The sequence below is a fragment of the Euprymna scolopes genome, chromosome 7 (genome assembly GCF_053919585.1).
Source record: "Euprymna scolopes isolate OS-2025 chromosome 7, ASM5391958v1, whole genome shotgun sequence".
In the NCBI taxonomy this organism is placed as follows: domain Eukaryota; kingdom Metazoa; phylum Mollusca; class Cephalopoda; order Sepiida; family Sepiolidae; genus Euprymna; species Euprymna scolopes.
Window position 1 is genome coordinate 162031065 of NC_136488.1, and position 20531 is coordinate 162051595.

The 20531-nt window shown below is 35.9% G+C and overlaps 1 protein-coding gene across 3 annotated transcripts in view; it reads right to left on the reverse strand.

The window, feature by feature from the left end:
- The window catches only part of LOC145280117 (ras-related protein Rab-23-like), a 296207-nt gene that overhangs the window by 15361 nt on the left and 260315 nt on the right, over nt 1-20531 (reverse strand). For all 3 annotated transcript variants that reach the window (XM_080131872.1, XM_080131870.1, XM_080131869.1), the window contains one exon: nt 13131-13210. In XM_080131872.1, the coding sequence (XP_079987998.1) occupies nt 13131-13210 (80 nt within the window). The remainder of the gene's footprint in view (nt 1-13130; nt 13211-20531) is intronic.

A 20531-nucleotide genomic window follows, 5' to 3' on the forward strand; every position in this document is an offset into this window, starting at 1 on the left:
ACTTTACACGAATAAGGAGGATTTTTTTCTCATGCTTGAGTGATCCGTCCATGATTTTTCATTTTAATATACTTTCATAGAAATGTTTCTGTTATGTAAAAAAAACCCCTATTTTCTTTACATCACAAGTGTCACACTCATACATGAATTCCATAGCTAATATAACATACTGACCCAATGGGTCACAGGTAGTCTAGTATGATATAAATGTGAGCGTACTTCAAGGGTCGATCATTTGACCTTTATTTCTGATATTCATAAACAACCTTTCTGATAAAATTGTTTCTGAGATGGGTATATTTGCTGATGACACCATGCTCTATAACAGGCACGTAGGGAAAAGTAATGAGCAATTGTAGAAACTCTAGAGAATGATCTCCAATCTGTAGTGGAATGGGGACAAAAATGGATGGTCACATTCAATGCTGTCAAGACTAAACTTGTTTCCTTCAATAATTACAAGAAACCTTCTAAACCACCAATAGCTATGGCTAACGATAAATTACCTGAAAGTACTTCTTTCAAACTCCTCAGCTTAATGTTCACAGGGAACATGAGTTGGAACAGAAACATAGAGGGGATTGCTGTGGCTGCTGAAGGAAGTTAGGCTCTTTCTACCGTGCTAGAAAGTTACTTACGCCTGAAAGTATCCTGTACCTTTACAAGGTCATAACTCACCTTTGTATGGAGTATTGTTGCCAGATTTGGGCTGGTGCATCTGCTACCAGTCTCTCACTCATGGACAGGGTTCAAAAGAGAGTCGCCAACCTAATAGGTCCCGAATTGTCAGCTAGGCTTCAGCCTCTCTCCCATCAATGAAATGATGCATCCCTCGGCTTGTTTTAAAAGTATTTAAATGGTAAATGCTCCAACGAACTACAATCCCTTGTACTCCCTCGACATAAATATCCCAGACAAACCTGACAAGCAGCAAAATCCTACCCCTACACAGTAGAGATCCCCAGATGCCAAAAAGCTTTCTACTCTAATAGTTTCTTCCGTAGAACTGCTAGAATTTGGAATTCCCTTCTACGCTGACATTCAAAAGTTCAAGTAATGTAAACAAACATCTTGCTGCTCAACTCCCTACATAGTATCTCTGCAATTATGTTCCAAATAGTAGCCTCCTACATCAAAGTGGCAAAATGCAATAAAAAAAATACTTGAGAGAGATTGGAAAAACAAAAAATCTTGATAAATGGGTGCACGACAACCAAAAGGCCATTATGAAGTGTAATCTTCCCTTTTACGCAACAAGAACGATCCGTTTCTTGATTGGCTTGTGACTTGCAATGAAAAGTGGGTTTATTACGATGACTGGCGACGCTCAGCTCAGTGGTTAGACGCCGATGAAGCTCCATGACACTTCCCGTAACAAGAGGTGCACCGAAAGACGGTCATACTGACTGTTTGGTGGTCTGCGATCGGTCTCATCCATTACAGCTTTTTGAACAAAATTCTGCCTCATTCGCTATACTCGCTAGACCTCTCACCTACTGACTACCACTTTTTCAAGCATCTCAATAACTTTCTGCATGAGAAATGCTTGAAAAACCTAAGCTCCTTCATCGACTTCATTGCCACCAAAACGCAAGATTTTATGTTACTGACAAAAATACACTTGTTTTGCATTGGCAAAAGCGTGTTGATGCTGATGGTGCTTATTTCGATCAATAAATTCTTATTTGAGCCAAGATATATTAATCTGAATTTAAAAGTTAAAAACCGCAAAAACTTTCTTGACAATCTGATAAAAAAAAATTCTTGAAAAATTAGTGTAAGAAAATATAATTTTAATAAAAAAATTTTGAATTAACCCAACATTGGATTTTTTTCCCTGAAAATTTGATTAATGAAAAATTTTTCAAATCAAAGCAACACAGTTTTTTTTCCCCCACAAAACGTTTTTGAATTAAATTAAAATTGTCACTGTAAGAAAATATAGTTTTAATTACTTTGTGGCACCTGTTGAAGAGTACACACACACACACACACACACACACACACACACACACACACACACACATTATATATATATATATATATATATATATATATATATATATATATATGAAGGGTACAATATATTATAGTTTTAATTTTTAAATTAATAAACAATTTGAATGGAAAGAAGCGCCACATAGAGTCAGTTTAATGAAACACACAAGAAAATGGCGCTGTTCATGCAATACAGAAGTGCTCCAAATTTTTAAAAACTTTTTTCTAACCAATCATAAAACAAACTTTCATGAAAAACACTCGTCTAGCTGAAACCACTATCAATAATTTCCCCCACTCTTTATCTGGGCTTAAACCTAAACGTAGATTCGATGAACAAAGTTTCTTTCTTATAACTACACGCCTGTGAAACTCTCTTCCGTTTGTTTGCTTTCCAGCTAACTACAATTTAGTCGTCTTCAAGTCCAATGTAAACAAATTCTTGTTGAACCGCCCTCTTAAGTAATCCAATTTACCAAATTTCGGATTTGTTTTACTATACACATAGATTTGAAAAAGTTGTTAAAAAACAAATATATAACAACTAAATGATAAGTTACTTTTCTACCTTACTGGATAAATTTTTATTGTTTTTATTTAATGAAATATGTTTAATCGATTCGAAAAACATGCAGTGTTTATTGATATATTTGAAAAAGACAAATGGTGCCAAACTTGCTGTTAAATACATTAAGTTTTAGAAAATGAGTACAAACTAAAACAATTATACAAAATACTGTTAGAAACCCACCGTAATCAGTCTATGCTACGGTAACATATATTGAGTGAGTTTCTAACAGTATTTTGTATAGATTTTTAGTTTGAACGCATTTTCCCAAACTTAACGTATCCTATAGCGAGCTTGCCGCCATTTGTCTTTTTCAAATATATCGATAAACACCGCATGTTTTTCGAACTGATTAAACATTTTACATTTAATAAAAACACTAAAAACTTATCCAGTTAGGTAGAAAAGTAACTTATCTTGCCTTTCATAACATTTATTTGTTATATATTTGTTTTTTGGCGACTTTTTCAAATGTGTATAGTAAAACAAACACGAAATTTAGTAAATTGGATTACTTAAGAGGGCGGTTCAACAAGGATTTGTTTAAATTGGACTTGAAGACGACTAAATTGTAGTTAGCTGGAAAGCAAACAAACGGAAGAGAGTTCCACAGGTGTGTAGTTCTAAGAAAGAAACTTTGTTCATGGAATCTACGTTTAGGTTTAAGCCTAGATAAAGAGTGGGGGAAATTATTGATAGTGGTTTCAGCTAGACGAGTGTTTTTCATGAAAGTTTGTTTTATGATTGGTTAGAAAAAAAGTTTTAAAAATTTGGCAACTTTTTCAAATGTGTATAGTAAAACAAACCCGAAATTTCCACTACAAACGATTACTACAATATTATCCCCATTGGCTACTGTACACTCATTAACCTTTATCCATGAGTGGCCTCCAGGCCTTGATAAGTGGTGACTCCTATGTAAAAAAACAAGTAAAGCATACATGGTCTCCCGTAAGTGCACAGTGAACGAGGCATAAAAAAATGACTAAGTTCAGTATTACCCCCTCCCCTTTAGCCCCCAAAGTCCCCAGGGGACGTCAAATCCTGGTGAAAATGAACAAACAGTGCAGTTTTAGGCCTTAACATATTAAATTTGAGTTCTGCACCATGCAAAAAAAGAAATGACTGAGTCCAACATTTGTCCCCCCCCCCTCTCACTATCACCCATTATACCCCAAAAGTCCCCAAGGCCTTAACTTATTTAAATTTGAGTTCAGCACCATGCAAAACGGCTAAATAGACATACACAGAAAATTCTGGACAAATACGATAAAATAGTCCTAAAAATGGAGTGTTTTTATTAGCCCTAAAAGAGCCCCTGGGGCACACCCAAGAGTTATCGTGAAGTATAGACAAACAAAATTATATAGAAATCAGTTAGTTAAAACTTTTCAGAAAGTTTTATAAAAATCCAAAGCATCATTTTTTTTTTAATAAGCACAAAAGTGTCAATTTTAGCCATTTTAACCCGAAAGGCACCCCTGGGGGGGGGGGGCAACCGGAGTTTTTCCGGAAAATCCGTTGTCACTTTTTTAACTCATATCATGTTTAATGTTTGTGCAAAATTTCAAATAATTCCAAGGCGTAGTTATTGAGAAAAGTGCGGACAGACGAACTGACAAGGATGAATTTACAGGTTCACCCTACTTTTGTCAGGAGACCCCCCCCCCCCAATTTTTTTTTTTAAATTTATAAAAATAAAATAATGAAATAAAAATCCACCAAACCGGATGTTATTTTTATTTATCTTTTTTTTTTTACGCAAAACATTCTTTGATTTAACCTCGTTCAAAATACAAACAAATATAATGTTATGTTTTAAAATGGTATAATTAAAACTACTTAACATTTGAATTGTACCACTCCTTTCTATATTTAGATGATAGTTTACATATCAATGACGTATTTACTTCCGACACACTTATTAGGATATCGTATTCTTGTTGTTGTTGTTGTTGATATCGTAATCCTGCTGTTGTTGTTGTTGTTGTTGTTGATATCGTAATCCTGTTGTTGTTGTTGTTGTTATTGATATCGTAATTCTGTTGTTGTTGTTGTTGTTGATATTGTAATTCTGTTGTTGTTGTCGTTGATGTTGTTGCTGATATCGTAATCCTGTTGTTGTTGTTGTTGATATCGTAATCCTGTTGTTGTTGTTGTTGTTGTTATTGATATCGTAATTCTGTTGTTGTTGTTGTTGTTGATATTGTAATTCTGTTGTTGTTGTCGTTGATGTTGTTGCTGATATCGTAATCCTGTTGTTGTTGTTGTTGATATCGTAATCCTGTTGTTGTTGTTGTTGTTGTTGTTGTTGATATCGTAATCCTGTTATTGTTGTTGTTGATATCGTAATCCTGTTGTTGTTGTTGTTGTTGATATCGTAATCCTGTTGTTGTTGTTGTTGTTGATATCGTAATCCTGTTGTAATTGTTGTTGTTGATATCGTAATCCTGTTGTTGTTGTTGTTGTTGTTGTTGTTATCGAACATCATTCAATTATTCATTTCGAACTAAAGTGGATCGTCTGTTTACTTCCGACGGCCACGTAACTCTTGCTTCCCTTATTTTGTCCTTTAGACCTCGCATTCCATGAGCGATATTTCTGACTAAGAGGGAAGAATTGCTTACTTGATATTTCCGATGATTATAGTTGGCATTCGTTTCCCCGAAATCTCTCTAGTTATATAAGACGCAGGGTACTTACGAGATGGATCACGTGAAGGATGCCAGCGTGAAAGTGTTTCTGTGGAACGAACTGGATTCGAACTTGGCACACCCAGGTTGTCACTCCGTGTTGTTAACCACTTAGCCACTGTCACTTCCTTGCTAGGAGTTCTCACATAGATCATCATCCGACATTACTCACTGATATTATTATTATTATTATTATTATTATTGGCTCACAAGGAGCTTTCACAGATCTCTCCGTGAAAACAGCCTTTGGTGTTCCCTGGAAGCTGAGTGACAACAAATCTCCCTAGATTTCGAGTACTCTCCACCTCTTTCGATAGTATTTGCAAATAAATCTGCATTTTCGCAACAGCTGCTTACCATTGATTTCTCGTTGGCAGCGGCTATTGGTTCTGGAATTTGAGTGGCAATAAGCCTCCCCAAAGTCCCAGTTCTCTTCGCACTGTTCCAGCAGAGGTCTGGTCATTGCTCTCTTCTCGTTCTTTTCTTCGTTCTTGACTCTACTTAGCTGTTTGGTCTCACTCTTTTTAGGGGGGGGACAGTGATGTAGTAATGGAGGGGGATAGGGTAGGGTTATAGAACTTATAGATATGCGCTTCAGTGTTTTTTGGTTCCATGTAGCGTCCATGTTTTGCCTTTGCAGCAGTTTGTCTGGCCCGCGCTTGTTGCGCATGTGTGTTAGTCTCCACATTCAAGAGTTTCCTTAATATTTCAGCTGTTTTCATTATTATCATCATTATTATTATTATTATTATTGTAGTAATAGTAGTAGTAGTAGTAGTAGTAATAGTAGTAGTAGTAGTAGTAGTAGTAGTAGTAGTAGCAGCAGCAGTAGTACAATGAATGGCTAAGTCAACACGGAGAGGCATGTGAAACTTCTTCCCAGTGCACCACGATGGGTTCCTGACTAAAGCAAGCAATCGATTTGATTAAAAAATGGGTGATTTCACAGATTTCGATGTCAATAAAAGTATTGGAAGTGTGGAATATTCGTTGATCCTTATTCAATCCCGAGCAACGTCGGGTCTCCCTGCTGGTATAAATATATACATATGACTAACTTTATAGATATATGTATGCGTGTTTCCGATGGAACAGAAAACAAAAAACAAAAAAAGACTGTAAAAATCATACTTAAACCCTGTTCGCGTTTCTTTTATATTTTATCGTTGACGGTTTGTACAGAAAATTCTTTAAAAAGAAAATGGCTCCAAGAAATCCGTCGCTCTGAAGTGTTCCTTTACTCTGAAATTTGGAGCAATTTGAAGAGACGCTGAGTGAACCTTATAAACTCGGTCAATGCCAAAACGGCTCCAATTGTCTGTCCATGGGCCACGAAGCCTCACTTAATCAACCCCGGGAATATCCAACGCACAATGTTCTCCTATCGATCAGGTTGGGGCATTCGGGTGTGTGGAGCATCGATATTTGAACGCAGCTGTCGAACAGCCAAGAGGAGAAAACCAGCTTAATTAGTCATCTTTGTATTCGGGTTTGTATATGGTGGAAAGGTATTGAGACTTGAAGGGTTTCCTATTCCTCTCCTTCTCCTTCTCATACTTTATTCCTACCCCCCTCTCTCTATTTCCCTATTGTGTTCTGTCCCCCCCCTCCAGAATCATCATCGTCCACACACTTTAATCGTTATCCATATTTTCCTCTACGTATAGTTAAGACGATGTGTTCAGTTATGCAATAAAAGTGTCACGCGCTCATGTTCGCATGCACTGTGCATACGAACATATATACTTTGTGAATTTGTGCATATGCTTGGTAATACTGAATATAATAGATATATTTATACTAGCGAATGTATGCATCCCCTGGGTACAAATACTTTATGCAGTAAACGTAGCACCAGTATGCACGTTTGAACTAAAATCGGACATGTACTTGACGAGGGCAATTTTCCTGAAATATTATACATGGAAATTCCATCTGACCATGTTGACACAAGTAAAAACACAATGCAAGTATAAAATACTAGCAGTGCGCCCGGTGTTGCCCGATCGTAAATTACTAATAAACATTATATTTTAATAAATGCAGATTTCTTATGTATTATGAACAGAAATACCGTAGGTATTAAATGTAACGTTAAATTCCTTGAAAAAATAAAATAAAGTAAAAAAAAGTATTATGTTTTTTCTAAACAGTTCACTTCTTGTAAATAAAAAAATTTAAAAAAAAAACGGAAAGAAACTGAGACGTGTGCATGCGAATATTATTTTTTTCTAAACAGTTCACTTTTTGTATTAGTAAAAAATACTCAAGCTGAGATCGAAACTAAAAGTAAGTCAAGTACGATAACCACTAGACCAGCTTGCCACGTCTTTAAAAATGTTTCTTGTAACCTACTTATTCTTAACATAAGGAAGCGGTCATGTTTCACGATCGCGTGTGCGCAGTTGTGAAACAGTTGACAAACAGATAAAAATCTGATGACCCTCAAGTACCAATTTTTCAATTTTGATCCCTTAGCAACGCTTTTTTTTTTCAAATGAAAACCGAATAAAAGTTTTCCACATGTCTGAAAATCCTATATACCAAATTTCAAGTCTGTAGATAAAAGTCGTTGAGTATATAGGTTGAGAAGTGTCCTCTCACACACACATTCTCACTTTTATAGATATATAGATAAGGAAAAAATACATATTTACTGTATTAATAAAAGGTGAATCCGCATGGTTTATTCCACCGTTATTAATTTGCTTCAGTTTGTGTTTATCCGTTACACCTCTACATTGCATTGCCTCTCATAAATTTTATTTATATATACACTAAACAATGCTTTAAGCAAACTATATTAACGTCTTATCGAGAAAGCAGTTTTAAACGTAATAAAAGATGGTAATTTTCTCAATAATACATTAAATTAATGGGCCAGGAGATCGGGGTCCAATCCTTAGTTGAGTCATATGAAAGCCTCAAGGAACGTTACATGAAACCTCCTTGCTAAACACTTAGCATTATAAGCTGAATATCAAGAGTAAGTGGAGCAGTCAGGGGAAAGGAGTGACGCCTTAGTGTAGTAGTCAATGAAAAAGTAGCCTTCAAGTCGCTCACGATTACGATTTGTCGAACACATCGATCTCTGATATGTTATACTCGTAACTTATCACGTGATCTTTAATTTATTAAATTTGCATAAAATACGATTACCCGGAAGTTGCATACAAAAGATAGAATAAAATAATAAAGAAACAACGTGATCCAACGCAATGTCCTTGGTGTTTGTCCAGAATTCAACCTACTTAAAAAATACAAAATATCTTTATGGTAAACAACGCACACATCACAGAACGAAAATGTCATATTCCAAAAATCACGTAAATTGATCAATATATATATATATATATATATATATATATATATATATATATATATATATATATATATATATATATATATACATACATATATATATATATATATATATAAATAAAATTATAATAAAATGAAATACGTATAAGATACGTTTGAAAGCCAAATCACAACGCAATATTACGAAAATAAAAAAATATTTATTTCTTTGAAATTTATAATTCATATATTTTGGAGTCAAACTCCTTCCTTAGGATTTTGTACATTTTTTTCTTTCTTATCTTGCCATGTTTATTTCAAATTCAATCAACGCTTCTACCACGGAACTCATATCCCTGACATATAAAATTATGTTTTACAGGTTGTTATCAATTTATCGTGACCATTGTAAAGCCGTTTATGATCTCTATTTTGAGAGAAATAATCAGCGATGAATTTTAAAGATGGCAAAGCGAAATATGCTATCCTAGTTTCCTCATAAAAGTTGGTTTTCCTTGTTAAAAAACAAAAAACAACAAAAAACTACTTGATCAATTTAAGTGATTTTTGGAATATGATATTTTCATTCCGTGACGGGTTCTTCTTTCTATTTCAATAATGAAACGCCTTTTTTTTTTTAATTTTTAATTTTTATTTTTATTTTTGTACCAGTTGATATGATTATTTATTTTTTCTTTTGTTTACCTTTTCTAGTTTGCAACGTTTTCTTCTATTTCTTTGCCCTTTATTTTTAAATTCACGAACTGTAAGACGTTATTTTATAGGAATACAGGGTGACCCCCCCCCCCAAAAAAAGTTAAATGGAGGCCATCTAGAACATATGCTGTAGAACGGAGAAAAAAAGATCAAAGACCCTTGTGTTTTGATGTGATGTTTTGAATATAATAAACTAGTTATGGCCAAAGTTTCATTTAATTCGGACAAAACACTAAGAAACAGGGCCTAATTAGAGTTGGGGCCCGTTATTTTTGGGTCACCCTGTATAAATATGTTGTGTGAACACTAAGGAAGCACCGTTTTCCCTGCTATTTTTAACAAAGCGTGTAATCTATCTATCTATCTATATATATATATATATATATATATATATATAAAAGTGAACGTGTGTGTGTGTGTGTGTGTGTGTGTGTGTGTACATTCCCCTACGCAATAATTCTGTCAATTTTTAGTCTACAGACTCGAAATTTGATATACAGGCTACTGAGATTTGGGAAAATCGATGTGATCGGTTTTTGGCCAGAAATTTGGCGATTAAGGGGTCAAGTTCAACGACTTGACCTTTGAGAACTCTACCAAACTCCTCCGATAATTTTTGATCTACGCACTTGAAATTTTAGATATAGGTTCTCTGGACATGGATGCAACTTAATAACTTGAGTTAAGCCCAAAACAATAAATTTTAAGTGGTCATAATAGGGGTCAAAGTTTAAAAAAAATTGACCTCTGCGGTCGCTTCCAAATTACTCAGAAAATTTCTGGTCTAAATATTTGAAATTTTACATAAAGGGTATTCAGAGATAGGGCAAGCTTTTTCATCAGTTTGGGTCGAAAATTTTTAGTTACCAATATATAAATGTATGTATGTATGTCTGTTTGCATGTCTGCCTTAAACTTTCAATAGAGGCGACGGATTTTACCAACATCAGTATCGTTTTAAAGTTCGACCTTTCATACGACAAATATCGAAAAATTGGCTAAAAACATTAATATCTTCCTCTTCAACTAGGCACTTTTCTACAGGGGTGGGGGTCACTTTTTTCGCCAATAGTTTTGAAAGTTATCCTCTCCTTTAGATTGTCTAGCCTTAATTTTAAAAAAATGTTGCTTCCGGTTTGGCGATGGTCGTATTAACAGTATAAACATTAGAGTTTACCCCTTTCTTTTCCTCTTTTGTGGTATGGGTTCGAGCCTGCCTTCCTACTACCACTTTTTCTTTTTTTTGCTCAACATACACATCCAAACACCCGGGCAACGCCGGGCTGAAATGCTAGTATAAGTAAAGAAATCTTTATGTAAGCAAACAGACATTATTTGTATTATGTTGATTAATCAGACTAATGTTTTTTTTTACTCACGTTCACCCCTAATAAGGGATATCGACACTTGCACGTAAGGGGCTACTATTTGGGACCATCCTTAGAAAAGATTAACAAAATGTTGGTTTATGTTACATTTAAACTTCTGCATATCAGTACAGTCAGGGAAGCAGGTAGTAGGAAGGGAATTCCCAAGTCTAGCTGTTCGAGGGAAGAAAGTATTAGAATAGAAAGTTTTCTGGAATTTAGGGACCTCAACAGTGAAGGGGTGAGATTTTGCTGCTAAGCGGATTTATTGGGGATATGTACATCGCGGGAGCACAAGTGCAACGAGTGCATCAGAGAACATTCCATTAAAATATTTGTAAATGATGCAACATTGCGGCAATGAGACAGGGGTTGGAGCTTAATTGACAAAGTGGGATATATTAGATTGGAGACTCTATCTAAGAGGGAGATACTAGTGGTAAATGCACCAGTGCAGATGTGGCAACAATACTCCATGCATGAACGAATGGTGGACTTGTAAAGGTACAGGATGCTCTTTCAGGTGTGAGAGCATTCTAACATGATAGCGGGAACTCATCTTTCAGTAGCCATCGCAATGTCTTCAATATATTTGTTCCAGTTCATATTGCCTGTGAATGTTAGGCCAAGGAGTTTGAAGTAAGAATTATCAGGATATCAGTGTTTGGAGAGGCGTCATGGATATCAGTGTTTGGAGAGGTGTCTTGTAATTGTTAAAGGAGAGCAGCTTAGTCTTACTAGCATTAAATGTTACCATCCATTTACGGCTTCATACCACTACAATCTGGAAATCATTTTCTAACGATTCTTCCATTGTTTTAGATTTGTGTACATCCGTTCTTCCCTTGTGCATGTTATAGAGCATTGTCTCATCAGCAAATATACCCATCTCGGACACAATATTATCAGGGAGGTCGTTAATGAATATCAGGAATAGTAGTGGTCCAAAGATCAACTCCTGAGGCACTCCCGCTATGCTGCTTGGATGTACATCCACCAATGACAACCTGAATGACCCTATTGTCTATATTCTCATCTTAAGTGTTATGTGCCCAACATTTCGGTCTATGTAACTGTGGGAATGGAAATTCCCAGTCTAATTCGATTGTCTCGCCCTTTAACTCGAAGAGTGACACAGCCACGTGACTTCCTGTCTCTCATATTTCTCTCTTTTCTGCAGAACGCTCCACCAGTCAAGATGTGACAGAAACCACTCCGGTGGCATCAGCCACCCAACAGCGGTCCTGACTAACCGTCAGCCTCTCACAGCTATCAATAGCAAGTAACAAACTTTTATTCTCACCGAACTCTTATTCTTTCTATCTCTTTCTTAATATTTCTCATGTAAATTTATGTAAATAAATCTGCATTCTTTCATTAATATATATACCGGTATGTTTTCGTCATCATTATGCGACCTTTTGCTTTTCAATCCTTCTACCATCCAATACATTTACCATACATGAGGACAGGATCGTCTATCACACAAGCAGACCATCTGTCCTTCCCTCTACATAACCTTCTTCAGATGTATAAGTTGCCATGTTTGATATTGGGAAAGGGTTAACTCTATACTTTCAAGGTTTCGTGTGTAGGTGCTAGTCGAAAGTAAATAAATAAAATTAATAAAAATTATCAAACAGCCACTAGTAGATATTATTTCTAAATTATGTATAATGAAAAGGTGGGATTCAAATTTTAATTCGATCCATTAACCAATCGTAATTTCTTAAAAACAAACAAAACAAAACAAAAAAAACCCCTTAATTTCCGAAAATAAGAGGCTACTGGTAAACTATAAATGTTAAACCACATATTGTTCTCGTCAATAGATATTCCTAATTCCTATTAACGAGATGTTATTTTTAAAGTTTTATATAAATTTTTTAAAAGTATATTTACTACCTAGTAGTAGATATAAGATAAAAAGAAAAAATAAGAAACAAAAATTAGGGAACTCTATTAGATTAAAATCTAAATTTTTCAAAGCTAAATCAAGACAGCAGTTAACGATAAATCCGGAAAATACAAATAATCATTTAAAAAAATTTGAGCTGTATTCTTTATTTGTTGCTGTCTATTTTTTTCCTTTTCTCTTTTTGTTCAGATTATACACTGTAATCACGTACACACACCGGTTCTCATTCGCCAAAGTTAAGCAACATTAAGCCTGGTCAGTACCAGATGAGCGACTATTTGGAAATACAAGGCGCTATATGTGTAAGGATGTCGACACCTACCTGCAAAAACTACAAAACCTAACGTTGTTATCTCCCCTGAATGGGATATTCATGCAACTGAGGACCGCTTGTGAATTTCATATTCGGAGGAAAACCGGTTCAACTCGTCTAGAGTTAATGTCGCTGGCATATATACATTTATTCATGACTTCCAACTCGGATAAATATATAATTCAGATTGCATATGCATATAAAACAGAAACTAATGAACAATTGCATTTGTTTAGAGTTTAATGCTTTAACTTACGTTTGGACTTCAGCTTCGTCTATTAAATCGATCTTGTTCTGTACAATTACAGTCGTAATTTCTCCAACTTCCGCTTCGACCTAAGCAAAAAGAAAAAGAAAAAAAGAAAAAGTAAAATAGCATATACCTGTTCGTAATTGTTGCACAATATATATATATATATATATATATATATATATATATATATATATATATATATATACATTTCTGTAGAAATATATTTTCTCATTATATATCAATCCTTATATAAGAAGCTCAATGTGATTACAGAGCAATATTTTCTCTTCTCTATATAAATGAAATGAACTCATTTTTTCCCATGTGAGTTTGACCTTAATAGGATTAAAAATCACGACATTACATTCAAATGTAATGTCCCCACACTTCAGCACAGGATCTGAGGTGTGCTATAGGTCTACTACCCTTACAGTTCCTTGGTATTCGTACATTTCTATATTTTTTCCGGTGAGAGTTCATTGCCACAATCAGTTAGAATCAATGGAAGTTGTAAAATCTTTTCTCTCTATTTGATTCATACTCCGCCCGTGACCACTTAACACTGCTGCGGATACGTCCACAGGGGAATATACGAGGAACACCGGTTTGAGTTCTTAGTTGCTAAAAAAATATGGATTGGCATTTTTCCGTCGAGGGAAACGCGACTTTACATTCCAGTTATTCTGTGCGTTACTTGTGTCATTTTATAAATTTCTTCTTTTTCTCCCTTTTTTTCCTTCCTTTGTTTTTTTTCCTCTTTTTGTAAGGGGGTGGATGTTGCGATTCGAAGAATTACTTAAACGAAACGAACTAACATTGGATTCTAGTTTTTACAAGAAACTTTAACAGTCAGCTGCCACCGTTCTTCAAATTTTGTTCCAATTAGTCGCTTTAATATTTTACTTACTGTCTTTATACTTCTATTATGTTTGCACTGATTTCATACGTAATACTAGGGGGGGGGGAGATGACTTTCTAATTTCGGATTAGTTATTTATTCATTTTGCATTTTTGAGTTTCATTAGCACAATTACTACTACACTATCGATATTGGAATCAGACGACATTCAAATTGGTTAACAGCGACAACAAAGAAAAAAAGAAACCAAAACAAACTAACATAAAAAAATAGAAAACACAGTCAGTTTTCTGGTTTTATTTATTCCTTTTTTTTCTTTTTCATTGAAACAAAGAAAAATAAATAAATAAAATCTAATAAACATATTTTTATTATACATGGTAAGTTTTATTTTTTTGAATTTTGTTTTTCCATTTAAAAAAAAAATTAGATTTAAATAAACATATTTGCATTTTATGCAGTAACTTTTTGGTTTTTTTCTTCTTTTTTTTCCTTTGGTATTCTTTCACGTTCGTTTTGTTTTTGATTCCCTTCAATTTTATTCGTCATATATTAGCTAAACCAGGGCGGGGGGTATCTATAAATATAAAAGCTAAAATGCACGTGTGTGTGTGTGTGTGTGTGTGTGTGTGTTCCTTCACCGTAAACTCGGCCTCCTCCTGCTACTAGGACAATGACGTCATGTTTGCCCTAGAAAACATGGACGTTAGTTTCAACCACCTGCAAGTGTTTTTAAAGGGTTAATTTTATCCGTTCTCAATTGTGTATCTCTTTGGCGTAGAGGTAACGTGTCAGGCATTTTTTTTTTCGCCTTAGCCTCGATGCTTCGGGTTCGAGCCTGTCTTTCTACCTAAACTTTTTTTCCTCTTTTACACCTTTTTTCCCCCCATTTGTTTTTTACATTTGTTTGCGGTTTTGCTTTGGTTTAGTTTTTCCAATTTTTTATAACATCGTGCTTTTTTAATAATATTAAAACAGGGTCATCCCCTTCTACATACACACCTCCAAACACCCGGGTAACGCCGGGTACTCCCCGCTAATATAGAATAAATGACAAAATTTTATATTCCAAAATTCATGATGTTGATAATCTTATAATTTATTCCTTTAGATCAGCTGACTTATGCAATTCTTGACAGTATCTTTTTTTTTGTCATTTAGTCATTTATTCTCTCTCTCTCTCTCTCTCTCTCTCTCTCTCTCTCTATATATATATATATATATATATATATATATATATATATATGTATGTATGTGTGTGAGTGTGTGTGTGTGTTGCTTTGGTAAAATATGTTTTTCCAATTTTATTTCACTCTTTTTGTTTAGAAGCTCAAATATGTTAAATAAACCCAGAACTCCAACTTCCAACGTAGACCCCCACTACTATGCTGCTTCCTCCTCCAACATCAGGGGGTCTACATTCCAACCTTCCAGAGGTTGAAACCCAAATACAGGAGACCAAACTAGATAAATTCCTATTTACTTTGCCTCCTCACAAGGACAGAGTTAGACACCAAGGTCGTTTTTTGATGTGAAGAAAGGAACTAAAATAGAAAAAATTGTCTCAGTTGTGAAGGATTTCTCCTCCACCAACCAAGAACAAAAATTGAAGTTTAGCATCAGAACAGATACTACACTTTGATCTTGGCTCGAAGGCAAAAAAAAAAAAATCAAACCAGACATTATTCTTAAGCAAAAATGGCATTGGACTGACTATGTCCATAGATCAGTTCGAAATTAAAGGATATTCTAACTTAACATCAAAATGTGACCCCCAAGATCACCATGGCCATGAAATATGTGCCTACATTACAGATGGCTTTCCATGTGGTAGGGGCATCTCCAGAGAAGACCCTAAAGTATCCTATATGTGCTTTCGGATTGCACTTGCTCACACCACTGTGTTTATATTTGCCCTCTATCGCCCCCACAACAGCGGAGTTACTATCTTTCAGAGCATATCTGAGAAAATTGACCACATCCTGTCTGCTTATCTTTCGGTTAACATTCACGTTTGTGATGACTTCAATGTCCACAATGTGGAATGGTTAGCCCATTCAAACAAGACAGACGATGAGGGGAGGTTCTGTCACAATTTCTCAATTGCTTATGAATCCACCCGTGGGCCTGACACTGATGATCAGTATGCAAATCTTCTAGACCTTTTTCTCACAACTGAGAGTTGTATGTTCAGTCTGTCAAATCCAAAGTAGCTGAGCAGCAGCTTTGTTCCCACCAGTTTTGGCAAATAACAAACAGACTCCTGAACAGAAGCATGTGCTCTATCGCAACTATCATCAATGGATCTGAAGTAATCTTTTTAGCATCAGACAAAGCCAAACTCTTTGCCAAGAACTTTGCAGCTAATTCTACCCTATGCGACCAAGGCCGCCCCACCTCGTATTTCCTCCTGTATCTAAAAACATGTTATGTAACATACAAATATCTGTGCATGATGTTGCCGAGCTAACAAAAATTTGATTCCAGTAAAGCAACTGGCCCTGACGGCATTCCAATTATAGTGGTGAAGAAGCTTCAACCAGAATTAGCTCCCATACTTACAAAGCTATTTAAACACTCTTAAGGAGAATTGCTTCCCAGCACTCTGGAAAACCTCATTAGTATGTGCCATATTTTAAAATTCAGGTGATTGGTCATCTCCCTCTCAGTACAGACCAATGTCTCCTATGCGTCATGAATAAGTTGCTGTGTTAAATAGAGAAGTAGTCAATCACCTCAGTAAAAAAAACTTCCTCAGTGATATGCAATATGGTTTCTGTTCTGCTAGATCTACAACATATGTGCTAACAGTTATATCTTATAGGATTAGTGAATCTCAATGGAGGTTTCCTTTCAAGAGCAATTGCTTTTGACATATCAAAAGCTTTTGATAAGGTATAGTATAAAGGCCTACTCCATAAATTTCTTTATATAAAAATAAGGTCAAAACACATTAACAAAATCTATCTAGATTTACAATATGAACGAAGATGGCTGCCGGAACAAACACAAGATGTTGTGTCTTCCATGAACTTTTTCTACTTGCAGCATTATATTGTCATGCATTTGTTTCTACCTAAGCAAAGAATTTCTATTTTTTCTGAAGATTATATGCACGAAAACAGACAATATTGACATAATAATAACTATTTGTTTTTGCATAATGAAACGGATCTGTAAAAATGTACCAAAATTGTAATATGCTAGAGGAGCTGTTTTGCATGAAAAATAGATATTTGGATGCTGGAATGTAACTATACTATTATTCTTTTATATATATATATATATATATATATATATACATATACATATATATATATATATATATATATATATATATATATATATATATATATATATATATATATATAGGGTGTCCAAAAAGTCACAAGCGGTTACAAATGATTATTTTTTCTCTATTTCAGATATTTTACAAATATCATTTTGGAAATTAATTATAAATAAGTATAGCATTGAACAACGTACGCAAGTTGTGGAATTGTTTTACCAAAATCAGGGGTCAATTTGGCGACAACATTATCTCTTGCTATGACAATATCAAATGGCCACCATGTTCCCCAGACTTTTTCTTACGTCTCTCTCTTTTACTCTTTCTCTTTTTCTCGTGGCGTGCAACAGTGATTGACGATGTGTGATGCATTCCAAGTTTGGTTTACACGCACAAACCGATTCAGTAATGAAGCAAACTTTTGTGTACCGATCCAGTCTTACCGGGATAAGATAAACATTACAAAATCATGAATTAATCTCAATCCACATATCGCCAGAGATCAACAAACACACACGTACGCAATACACACATGGTCGTATACATTTTCTACCAAAAGGTATTGTCTGTATAAAAAAATATATTTTCTACTTGTTTTAAATAAATTCTATAGGTTGTACATATATGAACTCGGTATCTATTTTCATTAATTTATTACGTTCGAACACGTAACGCTACTGCAACATTTCCCATTTAGATTAAGGGATTGATATGACGTCGGTCACATATGCTCGTGGGTCTTCTCTTCCAGTTCTCTGTCGGCATCATAACTGGCTGTGCTGAGGCTGAACGCTTGTATAAATTAGCAACACACATTTTCTTATAAAAATAAAATTATTGTATTTTAACAAGTAAAGAGAAATTTCTTCAAAAACTCGAGACTCGTTCTCAACAAAATCGTGAGTGCAACTTTTTATATCCGTTACCGGTTGTGATTGGATCCCAAGCTTTTATGTCCACCGCAGACGTTCAAATTTCAGCGTTGTGACTGTAAACGATAGAGAGTGGTAGAAAATTGGGGAGAGAAAGAGAGAGAGAGAGTGAGAGAAAGAGAGAGAGAAAGAGAAGGAGTGAGGGGAGGATATATAGATATTTAAATAAAGAGACAGAAATTGAAGAAAGGTCAGTTGATGATCTACTTGTGATGCATGTCTGATACTCGGCATAACCTCTTGCTCAGCTCCCCCTTACCTAAGTTGAAACTCTTTAAAAAATATGACGACAGTCCAATCTAAAAGTAAGCTTAAACCAGGCTTAGGGTCAAACAAATCCAACTTGCCTCCTCCCTTGAGGCTTGCATTCACGAACATCCGTGAGCTTAGAACTAATTTAGCTGATGTTGAAGCATTTCTCCAAGCAAATATCCCGGATATCTTAGCACTAAGTGAGACTAACCGACACTCCTCCACCCCCTCTAATTACTTTAACATGCCTGGATATTTCCCACTCTGCCGTAAGGACTCTGACAGACATATGCACGGACTTGGAGTTTACATTCGTAACACCCTTCCCTTGAAACAAACCTAGAATCGGATGATCAAAGCTTTATGTGCTTTAGACTTAACATGCAACACAACATTAGCTACTTTTATTTTCTCTACCGCTCTCCCTCAACCCAGAACTGTACCCTAATAAACAAAGACTCTGACAGCATAGATACAGCACTTTCCCTCGACACTAGCGCACAATTCCCCCACTAACCAACAATCACGAGGTTGTCTCCTCAGCAATCGAGAAGGCTAACATGCTTGCCAGTCGGTTTGCCTCAAACTCCACACTGGACCCTTCCAACCACCCCCTACCTGACTTTCCTATGCGGACAGACGCCACGCTAGACGATCTGAAAATCACCCCTGCTCAGGTGCATGCTATCATAAAAAACCTTGACACTTCAAAAGTATGTGGACCCGATCTCATCCCAGCTGTGCTTTTAAAAAAATGCTCAGCTGAAGTAGCTCCAGTTCTCTCCAAACTCTACAACAAATGCCTTAATGAAGCTTGCTTTCCGGGCTGTTGGAAAACTGCTTTTGTTGTACCAGTATTCAAGAATTCCGGCGAAAGGACTGACCCATCAAATTATCGCCCCATTAGCCTCCTCTCACTTTTTGCCAAAATATTTGAGACCTTAATTAACCATGCTCTAGTCCATCACCTTACAGATGCTAAACTTCTGACTGACCAACAATATGGATTTAGACAAGCCCGTTCCACAGCAGATATCCTAACTGTAATCTCTGAACGTGTATACTATTCACTGGACAAAGCGGGAGAGGGCAGAGCGGTAGCTCTAGATATATCTAAGGCTTTTGACAGGGTATGGCATGAGGGTCTCCTCAGGAAAATTAGATCATACGGTATCACTGGTAGAATACTTAACATAATTAAATCCTTCTTAGATAAGAGAAAAATCCAGGTTGTCCTCGACGGTCGTACATCTAAACAATATGATATAAATGCGGGAGTGCCCCAGGGGTCTATCCTTGGACCTTTATTGTTCCTGATATTCATAGATAACCTCTCCGACAAAATTGCCTCTGAGATGGGTATATATGCTGATGACACTACACTCTATGGCAGACACAACAGGAAGACGAATGAACACATTTCTAAAGAAATGGCAGAAACACTAGAGGAAGACCTCCAATCTGTAGTGGAATGGGGACAAAAATGGTTGGTCGCGTTCAATGCTGCCAAGACTAAACTAGTTTCATTCAATAATTACAAGAAACCCTCTCTACCATCTATAGCAATGGCCAACGACTCTTTATCTGAGAGTACGTCTTTCAAACTCCTTGGCCTAACGTTCACAGGAAACATGAGTTGAAACAATTACATTGAAGGCATTACCAGGGCCGCTGCAAAAAGGTGGGCTCTCTCTACCCTGCTAGACAACTACTAACACCCGAAAGTATCCTGTACCTCTATAAGGCCACCATTCGCCCATGTATGGAGTATTGTTGTCATATTTGGGCTGGTGCATTTGCTACTAGTCTCTCACTCCTAGACAAGGTTCAAAAGAGAGTCACAAATCTGATAGGCCCTGAACTGGCATCTGAGCTTCAGCCTCTGTCCCATCGACGAAATGTTGCATCCCTCTGCCTGTTCTACAAGTATTTTAATGGTGAATGCTCTGGCAAACTGCAAGCACTTGTGCCTCCACGACGTAGACACCCTTGACAAACCCGACAGGCAGCTAAATCCCACCCCCACACAGTAGAGATCCCTAGATGTAAAAGATCTTTCTACTCCAGTAGTT